This window comes from Saccostrea echinata, unplaced genomic scaffold, assembly GCF_033153115.1.
Source record: "Saccostrea echinata isolate AGI-Se365-2 ecotype Australia unplaced genomic scaffold, CSIRO_AGI_Sech_v1 ptg000001l, whole genome shotgun sequence".
Taxonomy (NCBI): Eukaryota; Metazoa; Mollusca; class Bivalvia; order Ostreida; family Ostreidae; genus Saccostrea; species Saccostrea echinata.
In genome coordinates this window covers 51,936,705-51,963,723 of record NW_026889750.1, presented here as the reverse complement: position 1 = coordinate 51,963,723, position 27,019 = coordinate 51,936,705, and the positions used below count along the sequence as shown (strand labels likewise).

The 27,019-nt window shown below is 33.4% G+C and overlaps 1 protein-coding gene across 2 annotated transcripts; it reads right to left on the bottom strand.

Moving 5' to 3' along the window:
- Positions 1 to 10: 10 nt before the first annotated feature.
- Positions 11 to 26,352, bottom strand: LOC133194339 (cilia- and flagella-associated protein 99-like). Of its 2 annotated transcripts, XM_061330320.1 has the most exons (20): positions 26,273 to 26,352; positions 23,774 to 23,888; positions 23,117 to 23,261; positions 22,891 to 22,985; positions 22,604 to 22,716; positions 19,334 to 19,425; positions 19,096 to 19,154; positions 17,504 to 17,611; positions 15,934 to 16,086; positions 14,410 to 14,475; positions 13,451 to 13,539; positions 13,132 to 13,336; positions 12,505 to 12,563; positions 12,297 to 12,379; positions 11,885 to 11,937; positions 11,437 to 11,577; positions 10,670 to 10,753; positions 9,623 to 9,702; positions 6,368 to 6,548; positions 11 to 413 (listed from the first exon to the last, which is right to left on the bottom strand). In XM_061330320.1, the coding sequence occupies exons 2-20, from the start codon at positions 23,885 to 23,887 to the stop codon at positions 279 to 281; spliced, it is 2,055 nt and encodes a 684-aa protein (XP_061186304.1). In that variant the 5' UTR covers position 23,888; positions 26,273 to 26,352; the 3' UTR covers positions 11 to 278. The 2 variants fall into 2 exon arrangements, with proteins under 2 accessions (XP_061186304.1, XP_061186311.1); XM_061330327.1 differs by lacking the exon at positions 14,410 to 14,475.
- Positions 26,353 to 27,019: the final 667 nt, after the last annotated feature.

The following is a 27,019-nucleotide window of genomic DNA, read 5'->3' as shown; positions in this document are numbered from 1 at the left end:
ACCATTAAAAACAAGATGTATATAATCAGTACAACAGCCTTTATAAAAATAATTAAATTAAAAATATTTGTTCCACTAAATTGCATTTCATTTCAGCAATGTTTTTTAAAACAGAACATGGTGATCTAAATACTGTCAACTTCCAGCTATTCATTCAGCCATCAGTGAGAACATTTTTCTGCCAACTATACAAAAAGTGTATCTGCCTTTGATATATCACAGATAAATTTTAGGCTGGCAGCAGTCACTTTTAAATCCCCCCAGTTATGACATGGAGACTATGAGGCCATGATGGCTGATGAGGTTGCTAATCGTGAGGCAGACTGACTCTTAACGACTCCACCCCCCACCAGGCGGGCAGATCGCTCCTGGGTCATCTCCAGCTCCCTCCATCTACTCTCCTCCAATGCTCTCTGTAAACAGAAAAAAATTAAATAGTTATATTGAAAATATGTAAAGTCATGAAAGAGACATAACTGCTTTTATAAATTGTCTCTTGCATTGTTGAAATCACAATTATAAATAATAACATACACTTTGAATCTAAAACACTTCTAATCTGAGGGGGGGGGGGGGGGGATTGCAGCCAGACTTTTACAAATTTATGAATTTTGACTTTTTAAAGAAGTAAGGAATGGTTAGAATTGATGACTAATGAGAGGCAATGAATGGTTAGAAATGACTGATGAAAGTTGATGACTGATAAGAGTTGAAGACTGGTTAGAAGAAATAAGTGATGTGAGGTAATGACTGGTTACAAGTGATAACAGATGAAAGGTGGTGACTGATTAAATTTTTGACAGATGAGAGGCAATGGCTTATAAGAGGCAATAACTGATGAGAGGTGATGCCAGGTAAGAAGTTATATCTTATACGGTACCAATATTGATGCACCAGATGCACATTTCAACAAACTATGTCTCTTCAGTAATCCTCATGCCGAAACATTGGAAATCCGAAAAATTTTAATTAAAAAAAAAATTAAAGAGCTGTAAAAAGGGGTGCCAAAGACTGGAGCGAAATATGTCAAAGGATCAGAGCTATGAGATAACTGATTACAGGTGATGACTAAATAGAAGTGTTAACTGATTAAAGGTGATGACTGATTAGAAGTGATGACTGATGAAAGGTGATGACTGAATAAAAAAGATTACTGAATAGAAGTGATGATGGTTGAGAGGTGATGACTGGATAGAAAGGATAACTGGTGAGTGGTGATGACTGGTTAGAAGTGATGACTGAATAGAAGTGATGAATGATTAGAGGTGATGACTGAAAAGAAGTGATGACTGATGACAGGTGATGACTGGTTAGAAGTGATGATGGTTGAGAGGTGATGACTGGGTAGAACTGATGACTGATGAGAGATGATGACTGGATAGAAAAGATGACTGAATAGAAGTGATGACTGGTTTGAAGTGATGATGGTTGAGAGATGATGACAAGTTAGGAGTGATGACTGGTTAGAAGTGATGATGGATGAGAGTTTATGACTGGATAGAAGTAAAGACTGATAAGAGGTGGTGGCTGGATAAAAATGATGACTGATGTGAGGTGATGACTGGTTAGAGGTGATGACTGATGAGAGGTGATAACTGAATAGAAGTGATGATCAATTAGAGGTGATGACTAGATAGAAGTGATGACTGATGAGAGGTGATGACTGAATAGAAGTGATGACTGATTAGAGGTGATGACTGGTTAGAAGTGATGCCTGATGAGACTTGATGACTGGTTAGAGGTGATGACTGATGAGAGGTGATGACTGGTTAGAAGTGATAACTGATTAGAGGTGATGACTGGTTAGTGGCGATGACTGATTGATGAGAGGTGATGACTGAAGTAATGATTAGTAGCAGTGACTGGTTAGGAGGAGATGACTAATCATAACTGAATAGAAGTGATGACTGATGAGAGGTGATGACTGGTAAGAAGTGATGACTGATGAGAGGTGATGACTGGTTAGAAGTGATGACTGGTTAGAGGTGATGACTGAAAAGAAGTGATGATTGATTAGTAGTAATGACTGGTTAGGAAGAGATGACTAATCATGACTGAATAGAAGTGATGACTGATGAGAGGTAATGACTGGATAGAAGTGATGACTGATTAGAGGTGATGAATGGTTAGAGGTAATGATTGATTAGAGGTGATGACTGAATAGAAGTGATCACTGATTAGTAGTAATGACTGGTTAGGAAGAGATGATTGATTAGAGGTGATGAATGATTAGAGGTGATGACTGATTCAGAGGTGTTAATTGATGAGAGTTATGATATTATGATGATTTGTTAGATTTCTGATTTCTTAAAAGCAACAAAAAAAATAATGACTAATGAGAAAATGGAAGTGAAGAAAAGTGTTTGATAATGAGTTTAAGAGACCTTCTATTGACGTGGGTGAATTAAGGTTAGACTAACTGAAGCAAAGACCAAAGAGGACTAATTAAAAATAAGTTCGCTATAGCATAAATACAGGCTCTGGTTGTGTAAATAAAAAGGTCTGTATTTGCATGTGTAAACAAAATTCTTTCTCATTAAGCAGGTCATGTCTACTAATAATTAATAGCATTCATCTTTGCTCTTCATTATTTCTATTATTTTTCAGAACTAAAGCCCATATTGTAAAGTTTTATGATAAACAAATAACTTATTCAAACAAAGCAAAACAAATATAGATCTGAACTTGAATAACTGAATACTTTCAAGGAGACACCTTTTGAGGAATTTGTTTAATGTGTAAATATGAACACAGTTGAATCATTGATCAAAAAAATAAAAATTTTATTTGTTAATTACATAATTTGTCTCAGACCAAACAAAAAAGGTGCTGCTACATGTGTTCTACTTTTATTTCAGAACCATGTTTAAACTTTATCCATTTTAATTTTTTTCTGTACTCTTCAAGCTACTTTTTAAAATGGCTGTCTCAATTGGGAAACAAGAGGCCCAAGGGCCACATCGCTCACCTGAGCACATTGGCTAGGCAAAAGCACAAATCAGTTCAGTATTGAAAAGATTACCCGGGGGGGGGGGGGGGGGGGGGGGGGGGGGGGGGGTTTACTTGAGAAGATTTTAAAAAAATTTCCCCATATATTCCTTTGTAAAAATTTGATCCCCCATTGTGGTTCCTCCCTATCCCAGGGGTCATCATTTGAACTTGAATCTACACTACCTGAGGATGCTTCCATATCAATATGACTAAACATAGCTTTCCTGTTCTTGAGAAGAAATATTTTTTCTATATGTTCTTATGTAAACTTTCAATCCCCCAATGGGCCCCACCCAACCCCTGGGGGTCATCATTTGAACAAAATTTTATCTACACTACCTGAGGATGCTTCCATATCAAAATGACTAATCATGGTTTGTAGTTCTTCAGAAGAAGATATTTTCCTATATATTTCTATTTAAGACTTTGTGGCCCCATCCTACCCATGGGGGTCATGATTTGAACAAAATAGAATCTACACTACCTGAGGATGCTTCCACATAAATATGATCAATCAGGGCTTTGCTGTTCCTAAGAAGATTTTAAAAATTTTTCCTATACATTTCTATGTAAAACTTTGATCCTCCATTGTGGCCCCATCCTACCCCCGGGGGTCATGATCTGAATAAATTTGAATCTACCCTACCTGAGGATGCTTCCATATAAATATGAACAATCTGGGCTTTGCTGTTCCTGAGAAGAAGATTTTTCCTATATATTTCTATATAAAACTTTGATCCTCCATTGTGGCCACGCCTTACCCCAGGGGGTCATGATTTGAACAAACTTGAATCTACACTACCTGAAGATGCTTGCATATAAATGTGACTCATCATGACTTTGCTGTTCTTGAGAAGAAGATTTTTAAAGATTTTTCCTATACATTTCTATGTAAAACTTTGATCCTCCATTGTGGCCCCATCCTACCCACGGGGGTCATGATTTGAACAAAATAGAATCTACACTACCTGAGGATGCTTCCATATAAATATGACTTATCGTGGCTTTGCTGTTCTTGAGAAGAAGATTTTTAAAGATTTTTCCTATATATTTCTATGTAAAACTTTGATCCTCCATTGTGGCCCCGCCCTACCCCCGGGGGTCATGATTTGAACAAACTAGAATCTACACTACCTGAGGATGCTTCCATATCAATATGACTCATCATGACTTTGTTGTTCCTGAGAAGAAGATTTTTAAAGATTTTTCCTATATATTTCTATGTAAAACTTTGATCCTCCATTGTGGCCACGCCCTACCCCCGGGGGTCATGGTTTGAACAAAATAGAATCTACACTACCTGAGGATGCTTCCATATATATACGACTCATTGTGGCTTTGCTGTTCTTGAGAAGAAAATTTTTAAAGATTTTTCCTATATATTTCTATGTAAAACTTTGATCCTCCATTGTGGCCCCGCCCTACCCCCGGGGGTCATGGTTTGAACAAATTTGAATCTACGCTACCTGAGGATGCTTCCATATAAATATGACTCATCATGGCTTTGCTGTTCTTGAGAAGAAGATTTTTAAAGGTTTTTCCTATATATTTCTATGTAAAATTTTGATCCTCCATTGTGGCCCCGCCCTACCCCCGGGGGTCATGATTTGAACAAACTTGAATGTACACTACCTGGAGATGCTTCCACATGAGTTCATCTTTCCTGGCCCTATGGTTCTTGAGAAGAAGATTTTTAAATGATGCATTTATTTTTTCACTAATTCTTAATTATCTCCCCTTGAAAGAGGGCATGGCCCTTCATTTGAACAAACTTGAATCCCCTCCACCCAAGGATACTTTGTGGCAAGTTTGGTTGAAATTGGCCCAGTGGTTCTGGAGAAGAAGATGAAAATGTGAAAAGTTTACAACGACGACGCCAACGCCAACGACAGACAACAGACAAATTTTGATCAGAAAAGTTCACTTGAGCCTTTGGCTCAGGTGAGCTAAAAACACAAAAATGGTAACTTTTTGAGCAAAAAAAAAAATAATGGTATTTTTGGAAATGGTGGAGAAACATTGAAAGATATGAAAAAACTAATTTGTCTATTATCAATCAAGAAAAATTTTCCAAAGAATAATTCAAGATTTAATCCCAAATAAATCTGTAATGCTAATGAATGAGCTGCTTATAGCTTTATTAAATAATATATATATACACCTTCTTAGTCTCCTAAGATACTTTACACCTGTCTGTGTCACTCTCTAAATGAAGAACGAATATATAGCAAGTTGTGTCACCAGTTTACATTGAGCTAATATTTTGAGCTGAAAAAAATGGGGTGGGGTGAAATCTTAAAGTTTGGCAGGAGTCAGTATCAACAAGAATTAACTCTTTTATATATACAGTACTGTAAAACATGCTTTTAGCGAAGGTGCTTGTAATGAATTGATGCTTACAGCGAAGTGATTTTCTTTCCTTGTGGCTTTAAAATACATTGTGAACTTTACAGATATAAAAAACGATTTTAAGATGATCAAAGTAAAATCATCCGTCTTTGGTACTTCATTATAAGCATGTTTTACCATGTGTGTTTGTATGTGTGTCTATGTATATACACTGTTCACAGGGTTATTTTCACCCTGTGTTATTTTCATCCTTTCACACAACCAATTTTGCTCTGTTTTAATTTTGCCCAGTCACATTTCTGTTGTAGAAATTATACTGGTGTTTTTGGAATTTGCCCCGTTTTAAATTTGCCCACCTTTGAGTAGGGTGAAAGGGGCAAAAATAAAATGGGGGTGAAATTTTCCCTGGATACAGTATATATGAATGCTATACAAATTGCTCCTAAAACAAGATGCCCCAAAGACAGGGGGAGGGGGGACAGGTTGTATTGGGAGCGAATTGTCCTAATTCCAAATATATACACTGAATATATATAAACACAAAACTAATAATGAGCAACGACAGGAAGAATAAAAATTGTCAAATTTTCAGGATGCCGTCCCTTCCTAATAGGGCTGGGATGATACATCGAGATATCTATAATATCAATTATGTGTGAAGACAATACGCATATTGATACGTATGAAGAAAAATAGAAATATCGCAAAAAATATTCTGACTTACGTTTTTCTTTGTTTACTTAACATTTTGAGTTTAATATATAAATTAAATATGCTAAATATGAATACAGATATAAAATACATAATAATTAACTCTACTTGTGTAAAATAATTTTGTTTTAAAACAAATATACAACTTCTACCAATGAATCATTCATATTTTTGAGGAAATGTTTTGTTCATTTCAACACAAAAACAGGTTTTATAACCAATTCAACATATCGTGATACACATTGTATCGTGGCTCAAATATCATGTTTACTGTTCGTTATCTTCTCATTTCATTATACATGTAACACTGTAATACCTTCTGATTGATCAGACTCCTTGTCTGGTTCAGGGACTGTTTGCTGGGTACCAGTTTAGATTTTTCCTGTTCTTTCTTTCTTTGAGCTTTCCTTTCTTCGAGTTTCTTCTCCAACTCCTGGAGTTTGGGGTCCTTGATTTCTGGCTTCTTAGGAATCAGGCCTTTCTTCTTGCATTCAAATCTAAAACCAAAAAAGGTGTATGAATCTATAGGAGATTAGATTTAAGTCTACCTCAGACAGCAGCAGACTTGGTCTGTTCTAGTTGTTGTTTAGATATTGTTTTAATGTCTCTGTTTTACTTACCTGACAGCAGCAAACTTGGTCTGTTTTTTGTCGGTGTTTAGATATTGTTTTTAATGTCTCTGCTTTACTTACCTGACAGCAGACTTGGTCTGTTCTAGTCGGTGTTTAGATATTGTTTTAATGTCTCTGTTTTACTTACCTGACAGCAGCAAACTTGGTCTGTTTTTTGTCGATGTTTAGATATTGTTTTTAATGTCTCTGCTTTACTTACCTGACAGCAGACTTGGTCTGTTCTAGTCGGTGTTTAGATATTGTTTTTAATGTCTCTGTTTTACTTACCTGACAACAGCAGACTTGGTCTGTTCTAGTCGATGTTTAGATATTGTTTTAATGTCTCTGTTTTACTTACCTGACAGCAGCAGACTTGGTCTGTTCTAGTTGATGTTTAGATATTGTTTTAATGTCTCTGTTTTACTTACCTGACAGCAGACTTGGTCTGTTCTAGTCGGTGTTTAGATATTGTTTTTAATGTCTCTTTTTTACTTACCTGACAGCAGACTTGGTCGGTTCTAGTTGATGTTTAGATATTGTTTTTAATGTCTCTGTTTTACTTACCTGACAACAACAGACTTGGTCTGTTCTAGTTGATGTTTAGATATTGTTTTAATGTCTCTGTTTTACTTACCTGACAACAGCAGACTGGGTCTGTTCTAGTTGATGTTTAGATATTGTTTTTAATGTCTCTGTTTTATTTACCTGACAACAGCAGACTTGGTCTGTTCTAGTCGATGTTTAGATATTGTTTTTAATGTCTCTGTTTTACTTACCTGACAGCAGCAGACTTGGCCTGTTCAAGTCGGTGTTTAGATATTGTTTTTAATGTCTCTGTTTTACTTACCTGACAACAGCAAACTTGGTCTGTTCCAGTTGGTGTTTAAATATTGTTTTCTAAAGTCTCTGTTTTACTTACCGACAGCAGCAGACTTGGTCTGTTCTAGTCGATGTTTAGATATTGTTTTAATGTCTTGATCTGTTTTACTTACCGACAGCAGCAGACTTGGCCTGTTCTAGTCGATGTTTAGATATTGTTTTAATGTCTTGATCTGTTTTACTTACCTGACAGCAGCAGACTTGGTCTGTTCTAGTCGATGTTTAGATATTGTTTTTATTGTCTCTGCTTTACTTACCTGGAGCAGACTGGGTCTGTTCTAGTTGATGTTTAGATATTGTTTTTAATGTCTCTGCTTTACTTACCTGACAACAGCAGACTTGGTCGGTTCTTGTCGATGTTTAGATATTGTTTTTAATGTCTCTGTTTTATTTACCTGACAGCAGCAGACTTGGTCTGTTCTAGTTGATGTTTAGATATTGTTTTTAATGTCTCTCCTTTACTTACCTGACAGCAGACTTGTTCTGTTCTAGTCGGTGTTTAGATATTGTTTTTAATGTCTCTGTTTTACTTACCTGACAGCAGACTTGGTCGGTTCTAGTCGATGTTTAGATATTGTTTTTAATGTCTCTGCTTTACTTACCTGACAGCAGACTTGGTCTGTTCTAGTCGATGTTTAGATATTGTTTTAATGTCTTGATCTGTTTTACTTACCTGACAGCAGCAGACTTGGTCTGTTCTAGTTGATGTTTAGATATTGTTTTTAATGTCTCTGCTTTACTTACCTGACAGCAGACTTGGTCTGTTCTAGTTGATGTTTAGATATTGTTTTTAATGTCTCTTTTTTACTTACCTGACAGCAGACTTGGTCTGTTCTAGTTGATGTTTAGATATTGTTTTTAATGTCTCTGTTTTACTTACCTGACAGCAGACTTGGTCTGTTCTAGTCGGTTTTTTAGATATTGTTTTTAATGTCTCTGTTTTACTTACCTGACAGCAGCAGACTTGGTCTGTTCTAGTTGATGTTTAGATATTGTTTTTAATGTCTCTGTTTTACTTACCTGACAACAGCAGACTTGGTCGGTTCTTGTCGATGTTTAGATATTGTTTTTAATGTCTCTGTTTTACTTACCTGACAGCAGTAGACTTGGTCTGTTCTAGTCGGTGTTTAGATATTGTTTTAATGTCTCTGTTTTACTTACCTGACAGCAGACTTGGTCTGTTCTAGTCGGTGTTTAGATATTGTTTTAATGTCTTGATCTGTTTTACTTACCTGACAGCAGCAGACTTGGTCTGTTCTAGTTGGTGTTTAGATATTGTTTTTATTGTCTCTGTTTTATTTACCTGACAGCAGCAGACTTGGTCTGTTCTAGTTGGTGTTTAGATATTGTTTTTATTGTCTCTGTTTTACTTACCTGACAGCAGCAGACTTGGTCTGTTCTAGTCGGTGTTTAGATATTGTTTTTATTGTCTCTGTTTTATTTACCTGACAGCAGCAGACTTGGTCTGTTCTAGTTGGTGTTTAGATATTGTTTTTATTGTCTCTGTTTTATTTACCTGACAGCAGCAGACTTGGTCTGTTCTAGTCGGTGTTTAGATATTGTTTTTATTGTCTCTGTTTTATTTACCTGACAGCAGCAGACTTGGTCTGTTCTAGTCGGTGTTTAGATATTGTTTTTAATGTCTCTGTTTTACTTACCTGACAGCAGCAGACTTGGTCTGTTCTAGTCGGTGTTTAGATATTGTTTTTATTGTCTCTGTTTTATTTACCTGACAGCAGCAGACTTGGTCTGTTCTAGTCGGTGTTTAGATATTGTTTTTATTGTCTCTGTTTTACTTACCTGACAGCAGCAGACTTGGTCTGTTCTAGTCGATGTTTAGATATTGTTTTTAATGTCTCTGTTTTACTTACCTGACAGCAGCAGACTTGGTCTGTTCTAGTCGGTGTTTAGATATTGTTTTTATTGTCTCTGTTTTATTTACCTGACAGCAGCAGACTTGGTCTGTTCTAGTCGGTGTTTAGATATTGTTTTTATTGTCTCTGTTTTACTTACCTGACAGCAGACTTGGTCTGTTCTAGTCGATGTTTAGATATTGTTTTTATTGTCTCTGTTTTACTTACCTGACAGCAGCAGACTTGGTCTGTTCTAGTCGGTGTTTAGATATTGTTTCTAATGTCTCCAATAACATCTGATCCTTTTCCTGAAAAGAGTTTTCAATAACATATTAACCCTTAACTATTACCTACAATGTAACACATGTTTGTTACAACTAAGTGATACATCGTCATTTGATGAATAAAGCAATCCCCTTGTGTTCCAGGCCACTCAAAAATTGTAAATCTAGAAAATTGTCTTCTAGGAACTACCTGATTAGCTTCGTATTTAATGTTAAGTATATATAATTTAATTTTGGTATATTTGGTATTTTGGAATATTTGTAACGCATCATTTGATTGGATAAAAAAAAATTAGAATAAATCGTATAACCTGGGTTGCCTACGTCACAATGACTTACTTCAAAAACGTATCAATCCGCTTGACGTTACATTTAAAATACGTACAATTTGAAGGCATTTTCGAAGGAGAAATTCTCTTAATTTTTACACTTAATGATGGAAAATTAAATAATAAGGAATGAATTTAATAGCTGCCCAAATTATACTGGTATAACCTGGGTTGGAACAGTTTACGCTTTTTTATAAACCGCTTCGCGGTTTATAAAGCGTAAACTGCCCCAACCCAGGTTATACCAGTATAACTTGGGTAGCTATTAAATTCATTCCTTAAATATACATATATATATGTAGAGGAGTTTACCTGTTTGGCTGTCAGTATTTAATGTTTAGTATATATGTAGAGGAGTTTACCTGTTTGGCTGTCAGTATTTAATGTTTAGTATATATGTAGCGGGGTTTACCTGTTTGGCTGTCAGTATTTAATGTTTAGTATATATATAGAGGAGTTTACCTGTTTGGCTGTCAGTATTTAATGTTTAGTATATATGTAGAGGAGTTTACCTGTTTGGCTGTCAGTATTTAATGTTTAGTATATATATAGAGGAGTTTACCTGTTTGGCTGTCAGTATTTAATGTTTAGTATATATGTAGAGGAGTTTACCTGTTTGGCTGTCAGTATTTAATGTTTAGTATATATGTAGAGGAGTTTACCTGTTTGGCTGTCAGAATTTCATCTCTCCTCTGTTCCTCTGTTTCTTTTTCTGCTGTCTTCAGTAAAGCTACCCTTTCTCTCAGCTACAATGAAAGCTTAAAGCTTAAAGCAAGGGTAAAATACTTAAAGAATAAGTGGTTGGGACTTCCAAATCACTTTGACATATCCATGGTATTCCAGATATCAGTGTTTGAGATACCGAAGTTCAACTGTAAATGTTTTTGTTGCACTTATGCTTTTACATGTTAGTTCTTCTCAATATCAATAAGATGAGATGAAAAATGAAACATCTGAAACTGAACTGAAAAGTGTGTAAAAGGTACAGAGAGAATTCAAATCTTGATCATCCAGATCTTCAGGTCAACATGCAAATTAATCTCCATACTGCTGCTGATGCATATGGAAATAACCAACTGTATGTAAAATTAAAAAGGTATAACCCCCATCTCTTCTTATGCTTATGGAAATAACCAATTGTATGGTAACCCCACCTCTCAAAAAATCATAACTACATGTAATGTTTAAGATATCTTGTTGACAGCTAGCAGTGGTAAAAAGTCAAATGATTGGATCTGCAACAAAACATCCTTTCAGCTTTTTTGTGCTTGTATTAGACAGAGCTATATATTATAGTCCTACATGAAGTCTGCATATTATCCAAAGTTATTGTACCCCATGTAGAAATGTACCTCTTACTAGAGTATTATACTGTTAAACATGTTAAAACAGACATCTGCCAAGCGATTCATGGTCCTGAACCACTCACCTCAGCAATGGACATTTCACTCAGAAGACCATGACCAGATGTGGCCGTCAGATCCACGAATTTCTGTCGGATAATCGGCACGGCTTCCATTGCTCTGATCTGATGGATGAGCTCCATTCGTCGTCTCATTTCCTCCTCGGCCTAAAACCGAGATAGCATTTGATTAAAACACAGTGGCTTAAAAAAATAGTCGTAAATTTCATCAAGCAAAAGAATAAAAATAGTTTACCAAGAAATTATGCATACAAAAGTGAATATGATTAATGTAAAATGAAATTGTAAGCATATTTTTAGATAACTTGCAGACATTGCACTATATGTATAATGCATATTTTCATCAATATTCACTAGTATTACTGAGTATCATAATTGTATTTGTTCAAGACAATTAACTAGAGACTTTTATCAAAATAAAAGACTGAAAAATCTTAAAGCAAAACTAGCCTACCTCTTCTAATGCTTGTTTCATCAACTCTTTACTTTCTTCATTGACTTCTTGAACTAAAAAATGCATTAAAATGATCATAATGTGGGCCCCATTTCTGAACTATGAATAGATAAATTATAGAAATGCAAAGAATTTCATATATTTAAGTTTCAAAATATCTCTGATTTTTTTTCTTTTTTTTTTTAACAGAATGTTCAAATTTTCAAGTTATATTCCAGTAATTTCTTTAAATTAAATTTGTGCTTTAGCAGACTCTTGATATTAAATTATTTTTAAAGAATGAAGCTTCATAAGCTATGAATTTTTATAATAATATTGATGGAAATGACCCTGACCTATTAAATTATTTTTAAAGAATAAAGCTTTATAAGCTATGAATGTTTATAATGCCATTGATGGAAATGACCCTGACCTATTTTCCGTTTATATTCCTGTAGTTTTTTAGTGGCCTCCTTTGCATTCTTGTGTCCCTGCATTGTGTCCTCCACTAATTGCCTAAAATATCCAATTTTATTTCTCAAGTTGTTTGTTGAAATTTTAATTGTATGGTAATTTCAACATGTAAAAATTAAATTTGAATTCCAATGAAAATCTTCAGGTTAAGAAGCAGGAATTCATACCGCACTTCTTTTTCTTCACTGAATTTCTTTTGCAAATACTCTTGCATCATTTTCTTTGTCTGAAAAGGAAATCATAACAATACAAAATATGAAAATAAAATACATGAATTGCTTTTAAAGGAATTTTTTTGGAAATCATTAATACTTTACAAGATATTTTTTCAGCAAGATTATAATAAACATTTATTTACAAAACTTTAATTTTTCACATTCCTTAATTCTTGGAGTTGAGATACCCTCATAAATCTTCCATACTGTAAACCAACTTTTATTTGTGGACAAAAAATGTCCACAAGTTTCACGACCTTGTTTTATTCTCCAATGATTTTCACCACCTACCATTTATTCAGTTTATCATTAAAGCAGAAAAATTTCCAATTCAAAAAAATTAATAGTCACTGATTAATTTCAAACTGATAAATCGTTTATAAAAGTTCTTGTGAGTAAAAGTTGTTTTACGGGGTGAATAAAACCTGATTTGCAGTATATTCCAGCTAATTTGACATATTTCATAAATTATATGCAATATATTACAATTTTTTTCAGCAATAATCTTGACATATCACTGAACATAAACAATTTTTTTTCCAGAAAATTGACTCTTTAACATGTGTAAAGATGATCTACCTCTTCCTTCATATTTCTGACTTTCTGTTTATTTTCCAGAATGAGATCCTGCCTAGCCAATATGGCTTCCTCGTGACTGAGCTTGCCTTGTAATCGCCTACGCTCTATCTCAGCAAGTTCCTCCTCCAAATCTTTCTGTCGCATTTCTGACTGCCATTTTAGAAAATCGCTGGCATCCTTGGCTCCAGCTTCTAGGTTTTCCCATCTGTTAAAAAAATACCGTTAGAATAAAAATGGAATTTTATCAACTCTGGGAATCCAGCAAGTAAATACAGGTAGATATACGTTTTGATATTTTGAGTCACTGATGGCCACTTACTTTCTGATTTCTTCAGCTTCTTTCTTTCTGTATAAATTTCCCTCACGTAAAATAGTGGCTGTTGTCATTTTGATCGGAACTTCTCGACTCTAGAAAAAGTTGTTAAATTATCAATGTCTAGAATACCTACAGGCTCATATTTTTATTTGATAACATAGTGTTCAAGTTAGTTTAAGTTAGTGTTCATATAAAAATTTGTTAATTATTTGTTAATTATTTCAATCTTCATTTCCAGTAATGTGTTGAACTGTGACACAATTTATATAGGTAAAAGCTTTTGTCAAATCTTACAATTCCTTTTTTACAAAATAACAATATTATGTCCCAATAAAATAACAATGCCCCAATAAAAAAAAACACAACAAGCATATTCCACACTTATTTGGCATGCCTTCACAAAATCACTTCAACTTTTCCATTCACAATGAACTTGTTAATAACTACCTGCTTCATATTTGTTGTGTTTTCACACATGAATTTTTTTTTTTTTTTTTGTACAAGTAAACACAATTACTAGCATTAGAAACAAAGAAAAGATTGATAACAGATTTACTTATACATGTACTAGATCTTCTTCTTTTCATTTATTGTATCAGTTATTTATGCATGCATATTTATGGATTTCCATGCAGTGTTCTATCAAAAATATTATAGTCTATAAAATTTCATAAAAGGTCTTAAAAATGATAAATATTTATAATATGATAAATATCATAGTTAATCAAATTTCATTAATGGTCTTAAAAATGATAAATATTTTATGTTTCTCATTTAAGAGATTCACCATTTGGAATAACCACCCCAGACTTCAATATTGAGTATTCATGCAGACAGGATACTGAGTGCATGCATTTACATCACACAATGCATGTAACCTTGCCATGCAGTCAACCTCACATCATGCATGCATTTATATCACACAGTGCATGTAACTTTGATTCTCCATGCAGCAGACTTACGTAAAGTTGACTTCTCTCCTTGGCCGTCAGTCTCCGCACGGAAGACCGACTTGATGAAGCTGACGACTACATTGAATAGTCACAAATTGTAACATTTTTAATACATGCCTACTTCTTAATTTTCTCTGTCCAAATCTTCATGAATTATTTTATTTCACGTGCAGTCAAAAAATTTGTGATATTAAAATAGCCACTCACCAACTTTTATTTTATGGTTAAATTCTATTTTTAAGGTTAGTAAACAAACAAACATATTTCATACTATGTCACTAAATATCAGAACTACCAGTAATTGATGATTCACCATCAGAGTGACAGTCAGTATATGGATGTCACAAAAATAATTAATTCAGATGAAACTCCATTATACAGGAATTTCATATAAACACAGATCATGTAAAACATCAGCATATACTGTTACTTTTAAATTTAGTATTTTATATTGAAATATGATGTCTTTAAATTTCTTGATTTAGTGTAAAACAATACTATCGTGATTGGTCTACAACTAGATAATACATACTTTTTAAAGTATACCCAGGCTGTTAATCTAAGAAAAAATTTCTAACAAATTTCTGTTAATTCATTATCCAACTATATGTATTTAGACTTCGGGTCACTCACTGAATTTAAATACATTTTGTACTACTCATTATGGCTAAATTGACGTGAACTTTACCAGAATGGCTCTATACTGCTAAAAATGTTAATTAGTATGCAATACAAAAAAGTAATTTTTATAACATTTAAAAATTACAATTGTTTCAAAGTAACAAAAGTGAGTACTGTGTAGGACTGATTCTTATGACAAAAACTGCAGTTTACGGAAAATACATATAAATGTATGCCTATGTGCAGCTGTTTATGAAAAATTTTAAATATGAATCACAATAAATCATATTAAAAAAAACTTGTTACATTCATCTCTAAAATGCTATTGGCCTTTCAATTCCAATCTCCTTTGGATCCACCCTAAAAAAAACCTTAATCCCCTTTATACACCGGATTTTGTTCACTTCATCATACATTTTACTCATACCAATTTCAAATGTAATGGGAGAGATCATATGACACATTGTACAATATTTACATTCCAAATATTTTTCCTTAAGATTCTTTGCAAATTAGAAGAAGTTCATGTTCTCATGAACTACCATGGGATGAGTAAGAATATTTCTATTCTGATGTGATTGAAGTCAAAAAAATTGGGCAAACTTTTTTTTTCAAAAATGATCGTTGAATGACAAAAAAATATGTGGCAAGTCATCAGAAAAAAAATTATGTAAATATAAGAGATGAATTTAATTTTTGAGAATTCATGAGGTACATGAACTACAACGCTCATGCCTGCATATTTATCATGAAGCACTAACGCACTTCATGAAATATGCCGGAGTGAAGTGCAATAGTTCATGTCCTCATGAATTCTCAAAAATTAAATTCATCTCTTAAATTAAGTCATTATTAATTTACTCAAGAGACACTGAGCCATAAGACCGACCTTTCAATGTGTGTGAGACTTACCAGGAATGAGGGTGGACGATTGGCCCTGTGTTTCTCAAACTCTAGTTTGGCTTCCTCCTCGCTGATGATATTGTTTAAAATTTCCTTGGTTTTCTGGGATTTTTCAGGGTTGGCACAGGCGAATTGGATTCTGGAGGCCTCCATAAGTCTCTCCTACAAAGTGTACTTCATCAAGCCATTTGACAAACCAGTCTGAATTCTTACAGCATCAATTCAATTCTATAAGCATATACTTTAATTAAAAGCAAAATTAACATTCATTTCCAATTTTTTTCAAAGCTGTTACTTCCACACAACTTTTATTTTTTTTCATGAAGGTATTCTATTCCTCTGATTTAAATCCAACAAGAGGCCTTTGGGCCACAATGCTCACCTCAGTCACTATGGCCCTGCTATTCTTCATTATCAGATTTTTTGGTAAAAATTACCCCTCTTTGACTTTTTAAGAATTTTGACTCCATATTGTGGACCAACATCATCCTAAGGGGGCTTTGATTTATTTAAAAATGAATCCATACAACATTGGGATGCCTCAGTATGATAAACATGGCCCTGCCGCTCAGTAAAAGATCTTTTCCATATATACAGGTATTATGTAGATTTTGGATCAGTCTCTGATTTTAGCCTAACTCTACCCCCCCCCCCCCCCCAAAAAAAAAAAAAAACAATTTCATAACTAGAAAAAATGAAACCACACAACTTCAGAATGTTTTGCTTATTAAAATGATTTAGCATGGCCTTAAAACTACTGAAAAGCTTTCTTCCTATATATCAACTTGTAAAACTCTGATCCCCTATTGAAGTCTCAATCTATACCTAGGGTGCCCTGATCTGAACAAACCTGAATCTAAACTATTTGAAGATGTTTGCATATCAGTATGAATAATAATGTTTTTTTTTTTTGGTTTATTATAGGAAGATTTTTTCCCCATGTGAAAATTTGACCTTCGATTGTGGCCCCACCCTACCTCAGGGGTCATGATTTGAACAAACTTGAATCTACACTACCTGAGAATGCTTCCTTATCAATATGACTAATTATGACTTTCCTGTTCTTGAGACGAAGATTTTTTTAAAAAAAATTTTCCTGTATAAGGTACATGTATACCTATTTAAACTTTTATCTCCTTAAGTAGCCTCACCCCCTACCCCACGGGTCATGATTTGAACAAACTTAAAACTGCTCTACATCAGTTAGATTACAAACAAGTTTCATCTTTTCTGGCCCAGTGGTCTTCAGAAGAAAACTTTTAAAAGATGCCACTAAATTTTCATTTATCCATAATTACCTCCCCTTGAAAGAGGGCCTTAATTTGAACAAACTTGAATCCCCTTTAATTACCCATGAAGGCTTTGTGGCAAGTTTGGTAGAAACTGTTTAAGTGGTTCTGGAGAAGATGAAATTGTGAAAAATTTATGACAGTGTTAACAACAATGACAGACAATGAACAATTAAATTTTGATCAGAAAAACTCAGGTAATCCAGAGGCTCAGGTAAGCTTCGAATCAATATCCTATAACTGCTCCATAATTTCCTGATATTTTGTTCAAAACCAGTCACATGACAAACCTCTGCTATTCTTCTGTTAGATTCCTTGGATTTCTTGATTTTATCGAATTCCCTGGGTTCTGAGTACAGTGTTTTAGGTGCAGGCTTGTGTTTGGCCAGTTTGGGTATCTACAGAGAAATAAATTCAGCATATTAATTTTTATCTGAACAGATTCTACCGGTAATTCAGTCCCTCTAATAATTTTGTGTCAACAGAAGATTTACATGCACTTTGAGAAGTAGATATGCCTTCAATTTCATTTAAACTTTGTTATTTCAAACAAGCACATGTATGTTAAAATGCTAAATAAAATGATACTTAAAAGTACTATGCAGTTTGTATTTGTAATCTGAGTATCCTCTTTGATACCTCAAATTTTTTTATACCACAAAATATTTTTTCGGAGCACTGTTTCAGGTTTCCCAGTGTGCTATACAGTGAAACTTGTCTAGTATGAACAGGGATATAGTGGATTTACAGATAAAGCAATTTTTTTTTATCCCTGGCAAAATTCGTAACAATTTCTTGTAAAATTTTATGGTTATAATGAACTCCGATTTAAAGAATTTATGGATATAAAGAAGTGAATATGTTCTCTTAAAATAATAAATAACAAAATTTAAAATTTGAAATTCAATTTATCAGAAATTTTCAGTATTGCAAGGTAAGTTTTGTATTTAATATTCCCTGAACATATTTGATACCAGTCATACTTGATGGAAAATATGTATATTGTGAATTCACTATATGTACCTTAACGAAATCATTACATGGATATAGCCAAGTAAAATCACAGGTCCTTAGGACTTCATTATAACCAAGTTTTACTGTAATTAGGTAGCACCTTACTGAATATTCTCATTATTGTAAGAAAACTACATAAAGAACTGCGAACGATAGTATTGTTCTCCCGCCTACCTCCAAGTCAATTTTCAGAAGTTATTAACACATTTGAATAATTTTTCATATCTCTATAGAGATATTTATATGAATTCTCATAAAACATTACTTCTTTGGGAAAACAAAGAGAGATAACTCTATAATTTTGGTAAAACTTGTGTTTTTCACTATAGAAATCAATGGAAACAGAAAATATTTTTAAAAGATCCCCCCCCCCCAATTCCTTTTTACAGGTAATATGGACTGTCATTTTACAAATTCATACCAACGCTTTTTGTGTTTCACGGGGGGGGGGGGGGGGGAGAACATATGTTTACAGACAAAAAAACTACAAGAAATGCTTATTTTTTTCACCAATTTCACGGGTTTACAACTAAAACATTGTATTTTATTAATAATATATGTTTAATTTTATATGCGTAAAACATGAGAAAAGTTTTAAGGAACATTTATTCATATTTAAGAATATTTTAAAATGTGGTGATGCTTTAAAGCCCGATTTCAATGGAAAATATCGTCTACCCCCCTTGTTTAAAGAGCTAAAATTAGGGGTAATTAACTATTTCACACTGGTATTAAAATTATCAGTCAATTACCATTGAACCGTTCTTTGCATTCAACAAAGATTTTACGGTCAAATTACCATTAGTATTGGGTGTAATCGAGAGTTAGCGTGCGTAGTTCTTGATACTCGACTGGTTTAAAGACTTACCGGTTCTGGTATAGGAATGCTTCTAGGCCGAGGCTGGGTAATGTTGAAAGGTTTGGTTTCTGGAAAAAAAGGAATTAACACCTTAGAACATTTCCATACCTATGACAATTGAATCAATTCAATAAAGCAAAGACCGAGCATATCCAATAAATTTCAGAACCATATGTGTTCTGGGAAAAGTTTTAATTATTTATATCTCAATGGTAAACTAGACGTGATCAATAAAAAGCAAAATCACCTGTGGTTGGCAAGTTTTTCCGTTTGGGTTTGAGTCGGTTTGCTATTTTATCCTTCATCTGACCAATCATCTCCTGCAGTTCTGGCATCCACCTGCTCAGGTAAAACAATCCAGATTATTAAAAATAATTATTCATTATAATTTATTGATTATTGTTTAAAGTACATGTACGTATAACTTGTAGGGTTATTATGTTAATATGACAATTAATGTTACCATTTTCATAAATATGAAAATATTTACACAGTAATTTGTTTTAAATATATATATTAACTACATTTGCAAATATTTCCCTTAGATGAACTTTTATGGAAGAGAATTAAAATATGTTCAATTCTGTATATTTCCATTTCCATTTATTTGTCTTTAACATTTCCTTACAAATTAGAATTTTGTTCATTTTCTCATGAACTACCATGGATGAGCATGAATATCTCCATCGTTACGTCATAATACCGTACTTGACGTCAAAACTATAGTGCAAACTGTTTTGCTTTAAAAATGACAGTTGAATGGCGTAATTTTGTGGTAACTCATCAGAAAATAATGTAAATATAAGAAATGAATTTCATTTTTGAAGATTCATGAGGTACATGAACTACAACGCTTCACGCCAGCATATTTATCATGAAGCGTTAACGCGCTTCATGAAATACGCCGGCATGAACCGTCGTAGTTCATGTCCTCATGAATCTTCAAAAATGAAATTCATTTCTTAAATGAACTTATTAGGGGGTCAGAGGTCATGGCGTATGTGACCAAATCACACAGCGAGATGATATCTTGCCTACGTATTTCTGTCACAGATTGCATAAAAACATGAAAAAGGAATGCTAATGTTCAATTATCTTTATTGGGGTTTAATTACTTGATATTACTTTTATGTTCACTTTCTTAATTTTTACATTCTAATTTAAAAATCTACCTAAACCTCAGAAAACCTTAATTTTTGGCATTTTAACATGTCCTATAAAAAATGATGATAATACATTTTATGAAGTACTTGTGAATGGATTATTTAATTGGAAGAAAATAAAATCTCCCTCGGGATGATGTTTACTGACCGGTGTTTCTCCAAAGTAATGGGCAAAATCCATTAGGTGAATGGTGTACACATGAAAATTAAAACTTTGTTCTGAAACTGCATGGGTCCAAATATTGTTTTTTTTAATTCAATTCACTTTATTGACAATTACCATGTCAGCATACAGTCATGAACAAATTAACACGATTAATACATACATATAGAAAGTGACAAATGTGAGGTAAACAAAATAATGTAGAGTATATTCACATATTTCTAAGTATTCATTGCTGACTTTCTTTTCTGGTGTCAAAGCACTTTTTCAAAAAACAACATATCCTTCTAGCAATTGTAATATTTGTAGGATTGACAGTTTTTCTAATGGGATTATCACTAGTATATGTGTTTATATTAAATATATCAGTATAATTGCATCTATATTGGTCATACTCTGAACAGTATAGAACAAAATGTTTCTCATCTTCAGTAAACAATTTACATGAATAGCATAGACGTTTTTTCTCTAGGAATAGGGGGTTTACAGTATCTGCCCATTTTCAATATACAATGGTCCTTAATTTTGTTAATACAGACCTACAACTTTTTTTCAAAGGCAGCTTTAAATAACTTGTGAATTAATTGTGAAAAAAAGACTTTTGGACTCTAAATAAATCAGGTATCCTAATTATGAAACTAAGTACATGTAATTCCTTGTTGGGAATTCTTTTAGTAAAATGACACAGTTTGCCTGTTTTCCAGCCTTGACTGAGCTCTACATAGAGCACTCTAGTTAAGCTAGGTGACAGAAGAAGTCTTTGTCTTCAATGTGAGTCTTAGAGGGGATATGTATCTTAATTAAGTGGAAGTCATTTTTTGGTCTTCACTTTTTTGCTTATCTTTATTAAATGAAAGGTTTAATTTCTCTGACTGTCAGACATATAATTATCACCCAGCATTTTTCTAAGGGATGAAAATTTTTGTCCCCTGCTTTTGCAAGAGTATGGGGACATTAAATCTCATTAGTCCGTCCATCAATTTGTCTGTCACAAAACTTTACACAGTACTATTAATAACTTTTGAATGAGAGAAAATATGGTTTCCATATTTCACATGTGTATTACCTGTTACAAGACCTTTCCGAATGCACTATAATTTTTTACCCTAAGGGACTTCATGTTTCAAATATGCATTACCTGTGAAGACCTTTCTGAATGAACTTTGGTTTTGAACCTCATGACCTTGAAGTTTGACCTACTTTTCAAAATTTTAACATCGATCATATTTTACTTTTGAAAGAGAGGAGATATAGCTCTCATATTTCACATGAATTACCAGTGACAACATCTTTCAAGGAGTACCGGTACTATCATTTTTGGCCTCATGTTTTTGACCTTGAAGTTTAATCTACTTTTCAAAAGTTTTAACCTCAAAATGGCCATAACTTTTGAACCTGAAGGGCAGAGCTTTCATATTTTTTCACATGTGCATTACTTTTGACAAGACATTTGGGAATGTACTATGATATTCTGACCTATGACCTAGACCAGTTTGACTTTCAAGAACTTTAATCTTGGTTGTAAATTATGCACCAGAACATACTGCTTCCAAAATATAAAATATTTCTTTGCATGATGGACAAACAAGCCAGGACAGGTAAGACAATTTTACAATATGCCATAAATCACTGCACCCCAAGCAATAAGACCCTGAAAGTGGGGGACCACAAATTCTCTGAATTTGCTTGTTACATTAAAATTCTGACTGACATATCTTGTTGACCTCAGCTCTTATATAAGTAAGTCTGAGTCCACACGGATTTTGACTTAACCCACATCCCATAATGCCCATAAATCACAGTCCACAAATCCTTAGTAACTATACTCCTTAGTTGGCTTTTAACATTGTATAAATAGCCATTGCTTATTGTTTCAGACCACAGCTGTTATTGATCATCAGCCCTTATATGCTTTTACAAAATATGTCACAGCTGATGTGATGCTTTTACTTATTTAATATGCTTTTTTCATATTAATTCACAACCCACAGATGTATTTAAATAAAGTACACCAAATCAGTTGCTTTTTTATGAATGATGGGTACTTTTACGTCAATGGGGTTTTCATGTAAGACAAGTCACAATTACTTCAACATGAGATAACTGGGTAATAGGTGTTTTATGTTATAGAGGAAATAAAACTCAATATTGGTCAGACACATATAAATGACAGTGTGTTAGCCACCCTTACCTCTGAATAGAGGAGATCATGTTGCTTTCCACAAACACATGTTCATAATATTTCTCCCATCCATCCCTAATCCAAGATAATAAATTCTTCTCATCCAGGAAAAAGTTCAGGAACTGAAAAAAAAATCAACAATTCAGCACCCAAGAATGAATCTAATGAACTACTTCTAAGGTAAAAGTCTTCAAACAACTTAAATATATTTGTAATTGCATAGAAGTGGAGAAAACTGCTACATAAAAAGTAAGAATTCTTTACATAATATCATTTCTAACACCAGACATTCTTACTCTGTACATCCTGTTTATGTCTTGAGATGCCACAAACTTCCTGAAATGAGCCATTCCAAGTTCATCCAATCGAAAAAGGGCAAGATAACATACAACTGCAAAACAGAATAAATACTGATCACAATTATTTTCAAATTTCTATATTACCGTAATAATATCCTCCCAAAAGAAAGTTAATATTCAGCCTTTCACCTTTCCAAAATAAACATAATTCTAAATCCTATACCTGTGTAGAGATTTTGTTCTGATCGGAGAGTTTTCTTTCCATCCTTGGCATAGAACCCATCCAAAACGACTTGCATTAGGTTGGCATACCTGACACACTCTGAGAAAACTTCCACAATAAAAGTCTGATCACTGTCATCATAGATCTGAAACAAATTTATAAATTAGACATCATAGATAGGAAATAAATTAATGCATTTACAGATATTGTTCAGCAAAGATCTGAAACAAATACAATTTATCTATTATAGGTTCCAATTTATTGATACATAATTCAGGTCCATAACTCTAACTATATAAACATGAACTTTTCTGTGTTTTTTTTCTTCTTCATCAGCTTTAGGTTAAATGGAATGTACATAAGAATTTAGATATACAGTCAAACCTCCTTATCTTGAACTTGATGGGACCGATAATATACTTCGAGATATCTGAGGAAACGAGATATCCAGGGTAAAATACTTAAGGAATAAGCGTTTGGGACTTGCAAATCACTTTGACCTATCCATGGTATTCGGGATATCAGTATTCGAGATACCGAAGTTCAACTGTATATTATTTTATCACTATAAATCCAAGAATACTCTGGTACTTTCCAACATGGATATTTTTTAGGTATTGGGGTATAATCAAGCTTCATGATAACCGAATTATTTACCTGGTTATTTTTCAGGTATTTGTTGACGTGTTCCTCCACCGACTGCATGTCACCGTTGTAAGTATCCAGTACCTGGATACAGTGGACCAGCAACTGACCATGGGTCAAACTCATCCTGATGAAGGCAGTACTAGAATTAAAATAAAGATTATTACTGAGATTCGAATTAATGACCTAGCTGTCATCACTCGGATGGCTAATTCAAATGTGTCAGAATATATATTACAATATATTACATTTTGATAAATCTGCAATAGTTTAATGTATGTCAGAACTGTTTTGCATGTGATTTACACACTTTCATTAAATTAGCTTGAAGTCAAAGGATATGTGATGGAAAAACAGCAGAACATATTTGTGCAATCACTTTTGAAATATTTAGCCAAACTTACTTTTCTTTTTTGTAAAATTACGTTTTCCTCAAAGCTAGTAAATACTAATCCAGTATCAAAGACAGAAAATATTAGATTGACATATCATTACAGAAATAGCAAAACCAAAATGGCACTGTTGTGTATGTACATGTATAAGAATACAGCTAACAAAAAGCATCATTTTCATAACTAAAATGTTGGAAATCAAGAAAACTATTCCATACCCATTTCACACATTAAAAAAGTTATACATTGTATTTGCATGTGTCATTTCCAACACTTGCAGTTTATCCCTTGAACTTGGGCATTAAATCATAAAGCACTTGTTCACCAAATAAAGAGAATGGGTAGAGTGAATGTACAGTGGTATAAACTAAAAGCCTTCCAAGCAACTTTGCTTTAAAGTCTGGTCCCAGATCATCAAAGATCTTAAGCTTAAGTCAAAATCTAAATATTGTGCTGAAAGAAAATAAAAATGCTATTCAACATTGCATCATCAAACTGTTGTTATCTAAGTTAAAGTTTTAGTTCCCAGTATTTTAATCATGTTAAGAAAAATCTAATGGATGATGGAAATTTTAACTTATTAAAGTCTAAGTATGTTTCATGAACCCAGGAACTGGTAACACTGTGGATACTAGGCAATTAAACTTGTCTTATCACTTAGTAGGATTTTATACAAAAAAAAATTTCACATAAAAACTAAGCAACCTGCAATGGCTTTACCACTAACAATGTAATCCATTCATACAACTAAGTATACCCAGAGAGTATCTCATCAAGCCACTATATTTTTAACTTGAGAATACCACACAGATTATATCAACACATATATCAAAGCTATTTTACCTCAACTTCTATGTGCCATTTCCTGAATATTTAACAAACAAATAAACAAACAAACTTAACAATACATTCTATTTCCACTATGGAAGAGTTATACTTTTTGGTGCGCTCTTTTGTGAAAAAGTCGGAAAATGTACAAATCTCGAGGGATTTCTGGGACAAACGTAACATAAACATGTAAACAATATGTTGAATGTTGATGAACAAATCCTAATAAAATGCAAATGAAATATTTTATTGTTGTGGACTTTATATACATCAAGAGAAGGAATGACAACGATATCAATTTATATCTATTGTTGATCGTATGTATCTATTTATCATATGGTACATCTAATACAATACACATGCCTCGGAAATGTCGTATTTTTTATTAATGGATGATAAATTTAGGGTTCTCGCTCTCTTGTATATGTCTTTTAGTTCTTCTATTCTTTAATTGGAATGACAAATACATTTAAAATTGGATTGAGATTGGCATGTTTTGTATTATCCGCAACGCCATGCTGTCCCAGTCAGACGACCCAACGTGTCTCTAATATTGAAGAGTTTACTAATGGAAATCAAACGTATTCTCATAGTTAAGGAAAGGTACCATAATACTAGCTAGCTTGAGATGCTTTTACTACACAAGGTCATTGAGGGATTAGTACCAGTGTAAACCACCTCACAAATACCTTCCAGCAAAAAAATCTGAGCGAAAGACTTAACTAACTTCAATACAGTCAACTTTATAGATAGATTAGCAGTCTACTGTCATGATAGCAGAGGACCCATGCATTGAACCGTCTTGAGTGACAAATATCAGTATTTGTTTGAGTAAAGTCTGTTTCTGCCCTCATAACTGATATCATATAAGCATAACTAACAATGAAAATGTTGAATGAATATCTATCAACAATTTCTAGACTGCAAAAAAGACATTGTTATTGGAATTTACTAACATCAATTGTATACATATGCAAATCACATTACAGATCATTGATTATATGTTTAACTTTTTTCAACAGTTAAACCATTTTCAATTAATCAGAAATAGTGGAAATTTCAATATGACAATCGTTAAAACAGTTTTACAGAGGTACTGTCTTAACTGCACAAAAACAAACACGAACACGAATTTGGGGTGGCGTTGTGAAATATTATTTGGGAACAGATGCGCTAAGAAGGCTTTGAACAAGTCGAAGCCTCAACAAGAAGTTTTAATGGATATATTGATGGATATATAAACTGTTTTTGTAAAATAAAATATGAGAATTTCTCCCAATCAATACATTACTTGACGCCAAAATTAATTTTCCTGTAGATCTATGTTGGTTAGTGTTGCCAATGTCCACAAAGCTTAAAGCGTCGCATTAACCGAGATGAAAATATATAAGAGTTAAAACCTTACTAGCAAACATCTGAAATCCGGGATAGTATTGCCTACAATTAAAAAAAAAAATTAAATATGGTTTAAGTGAAATAAAATCTGCCGAATGTTGTTTAAATAGTGTGAATGAATCAAGTATGGATTAAGTATGTTTATTTTTCTGGAAAAAAAAAAACAAGCAAACAAATTGAAAGCCAGCTGTGAACTTATACCAGAAACCTCTTTCTTTCTGTTTAGTTAGCTAAATTTGAATCATTCTAAAGTGGAAGATTATCGAGGGATTGACACTAGATCATAACTGATTCCTGTTTTCCATGATTTTTGTCTGTACACACAGTACATTTTTCTTCTCAATAATTTTGTGAATGGAAGAAAGACGAGCGAAAAGCAAATTTCTAAATGAATACTATCAAATTAATTCTATACAAGCATATCTTGCATTCAGGAATATACAAAACGTGTCAAGTATATGACATGTAATTGTCAGGTACATACATGTAGTTCCCAGTGTTCAGTTTTTGATGTGTGAAATATGGAGATAACGAACAATATTCAAGCTAAAAGTCCATTTAGACAGTACAGATAGGGAGAAGAGCAAACACGGACCACCAAAAACATCAGAGGTGGGATCAGGTGCCATGGAGGAGAGAGCAT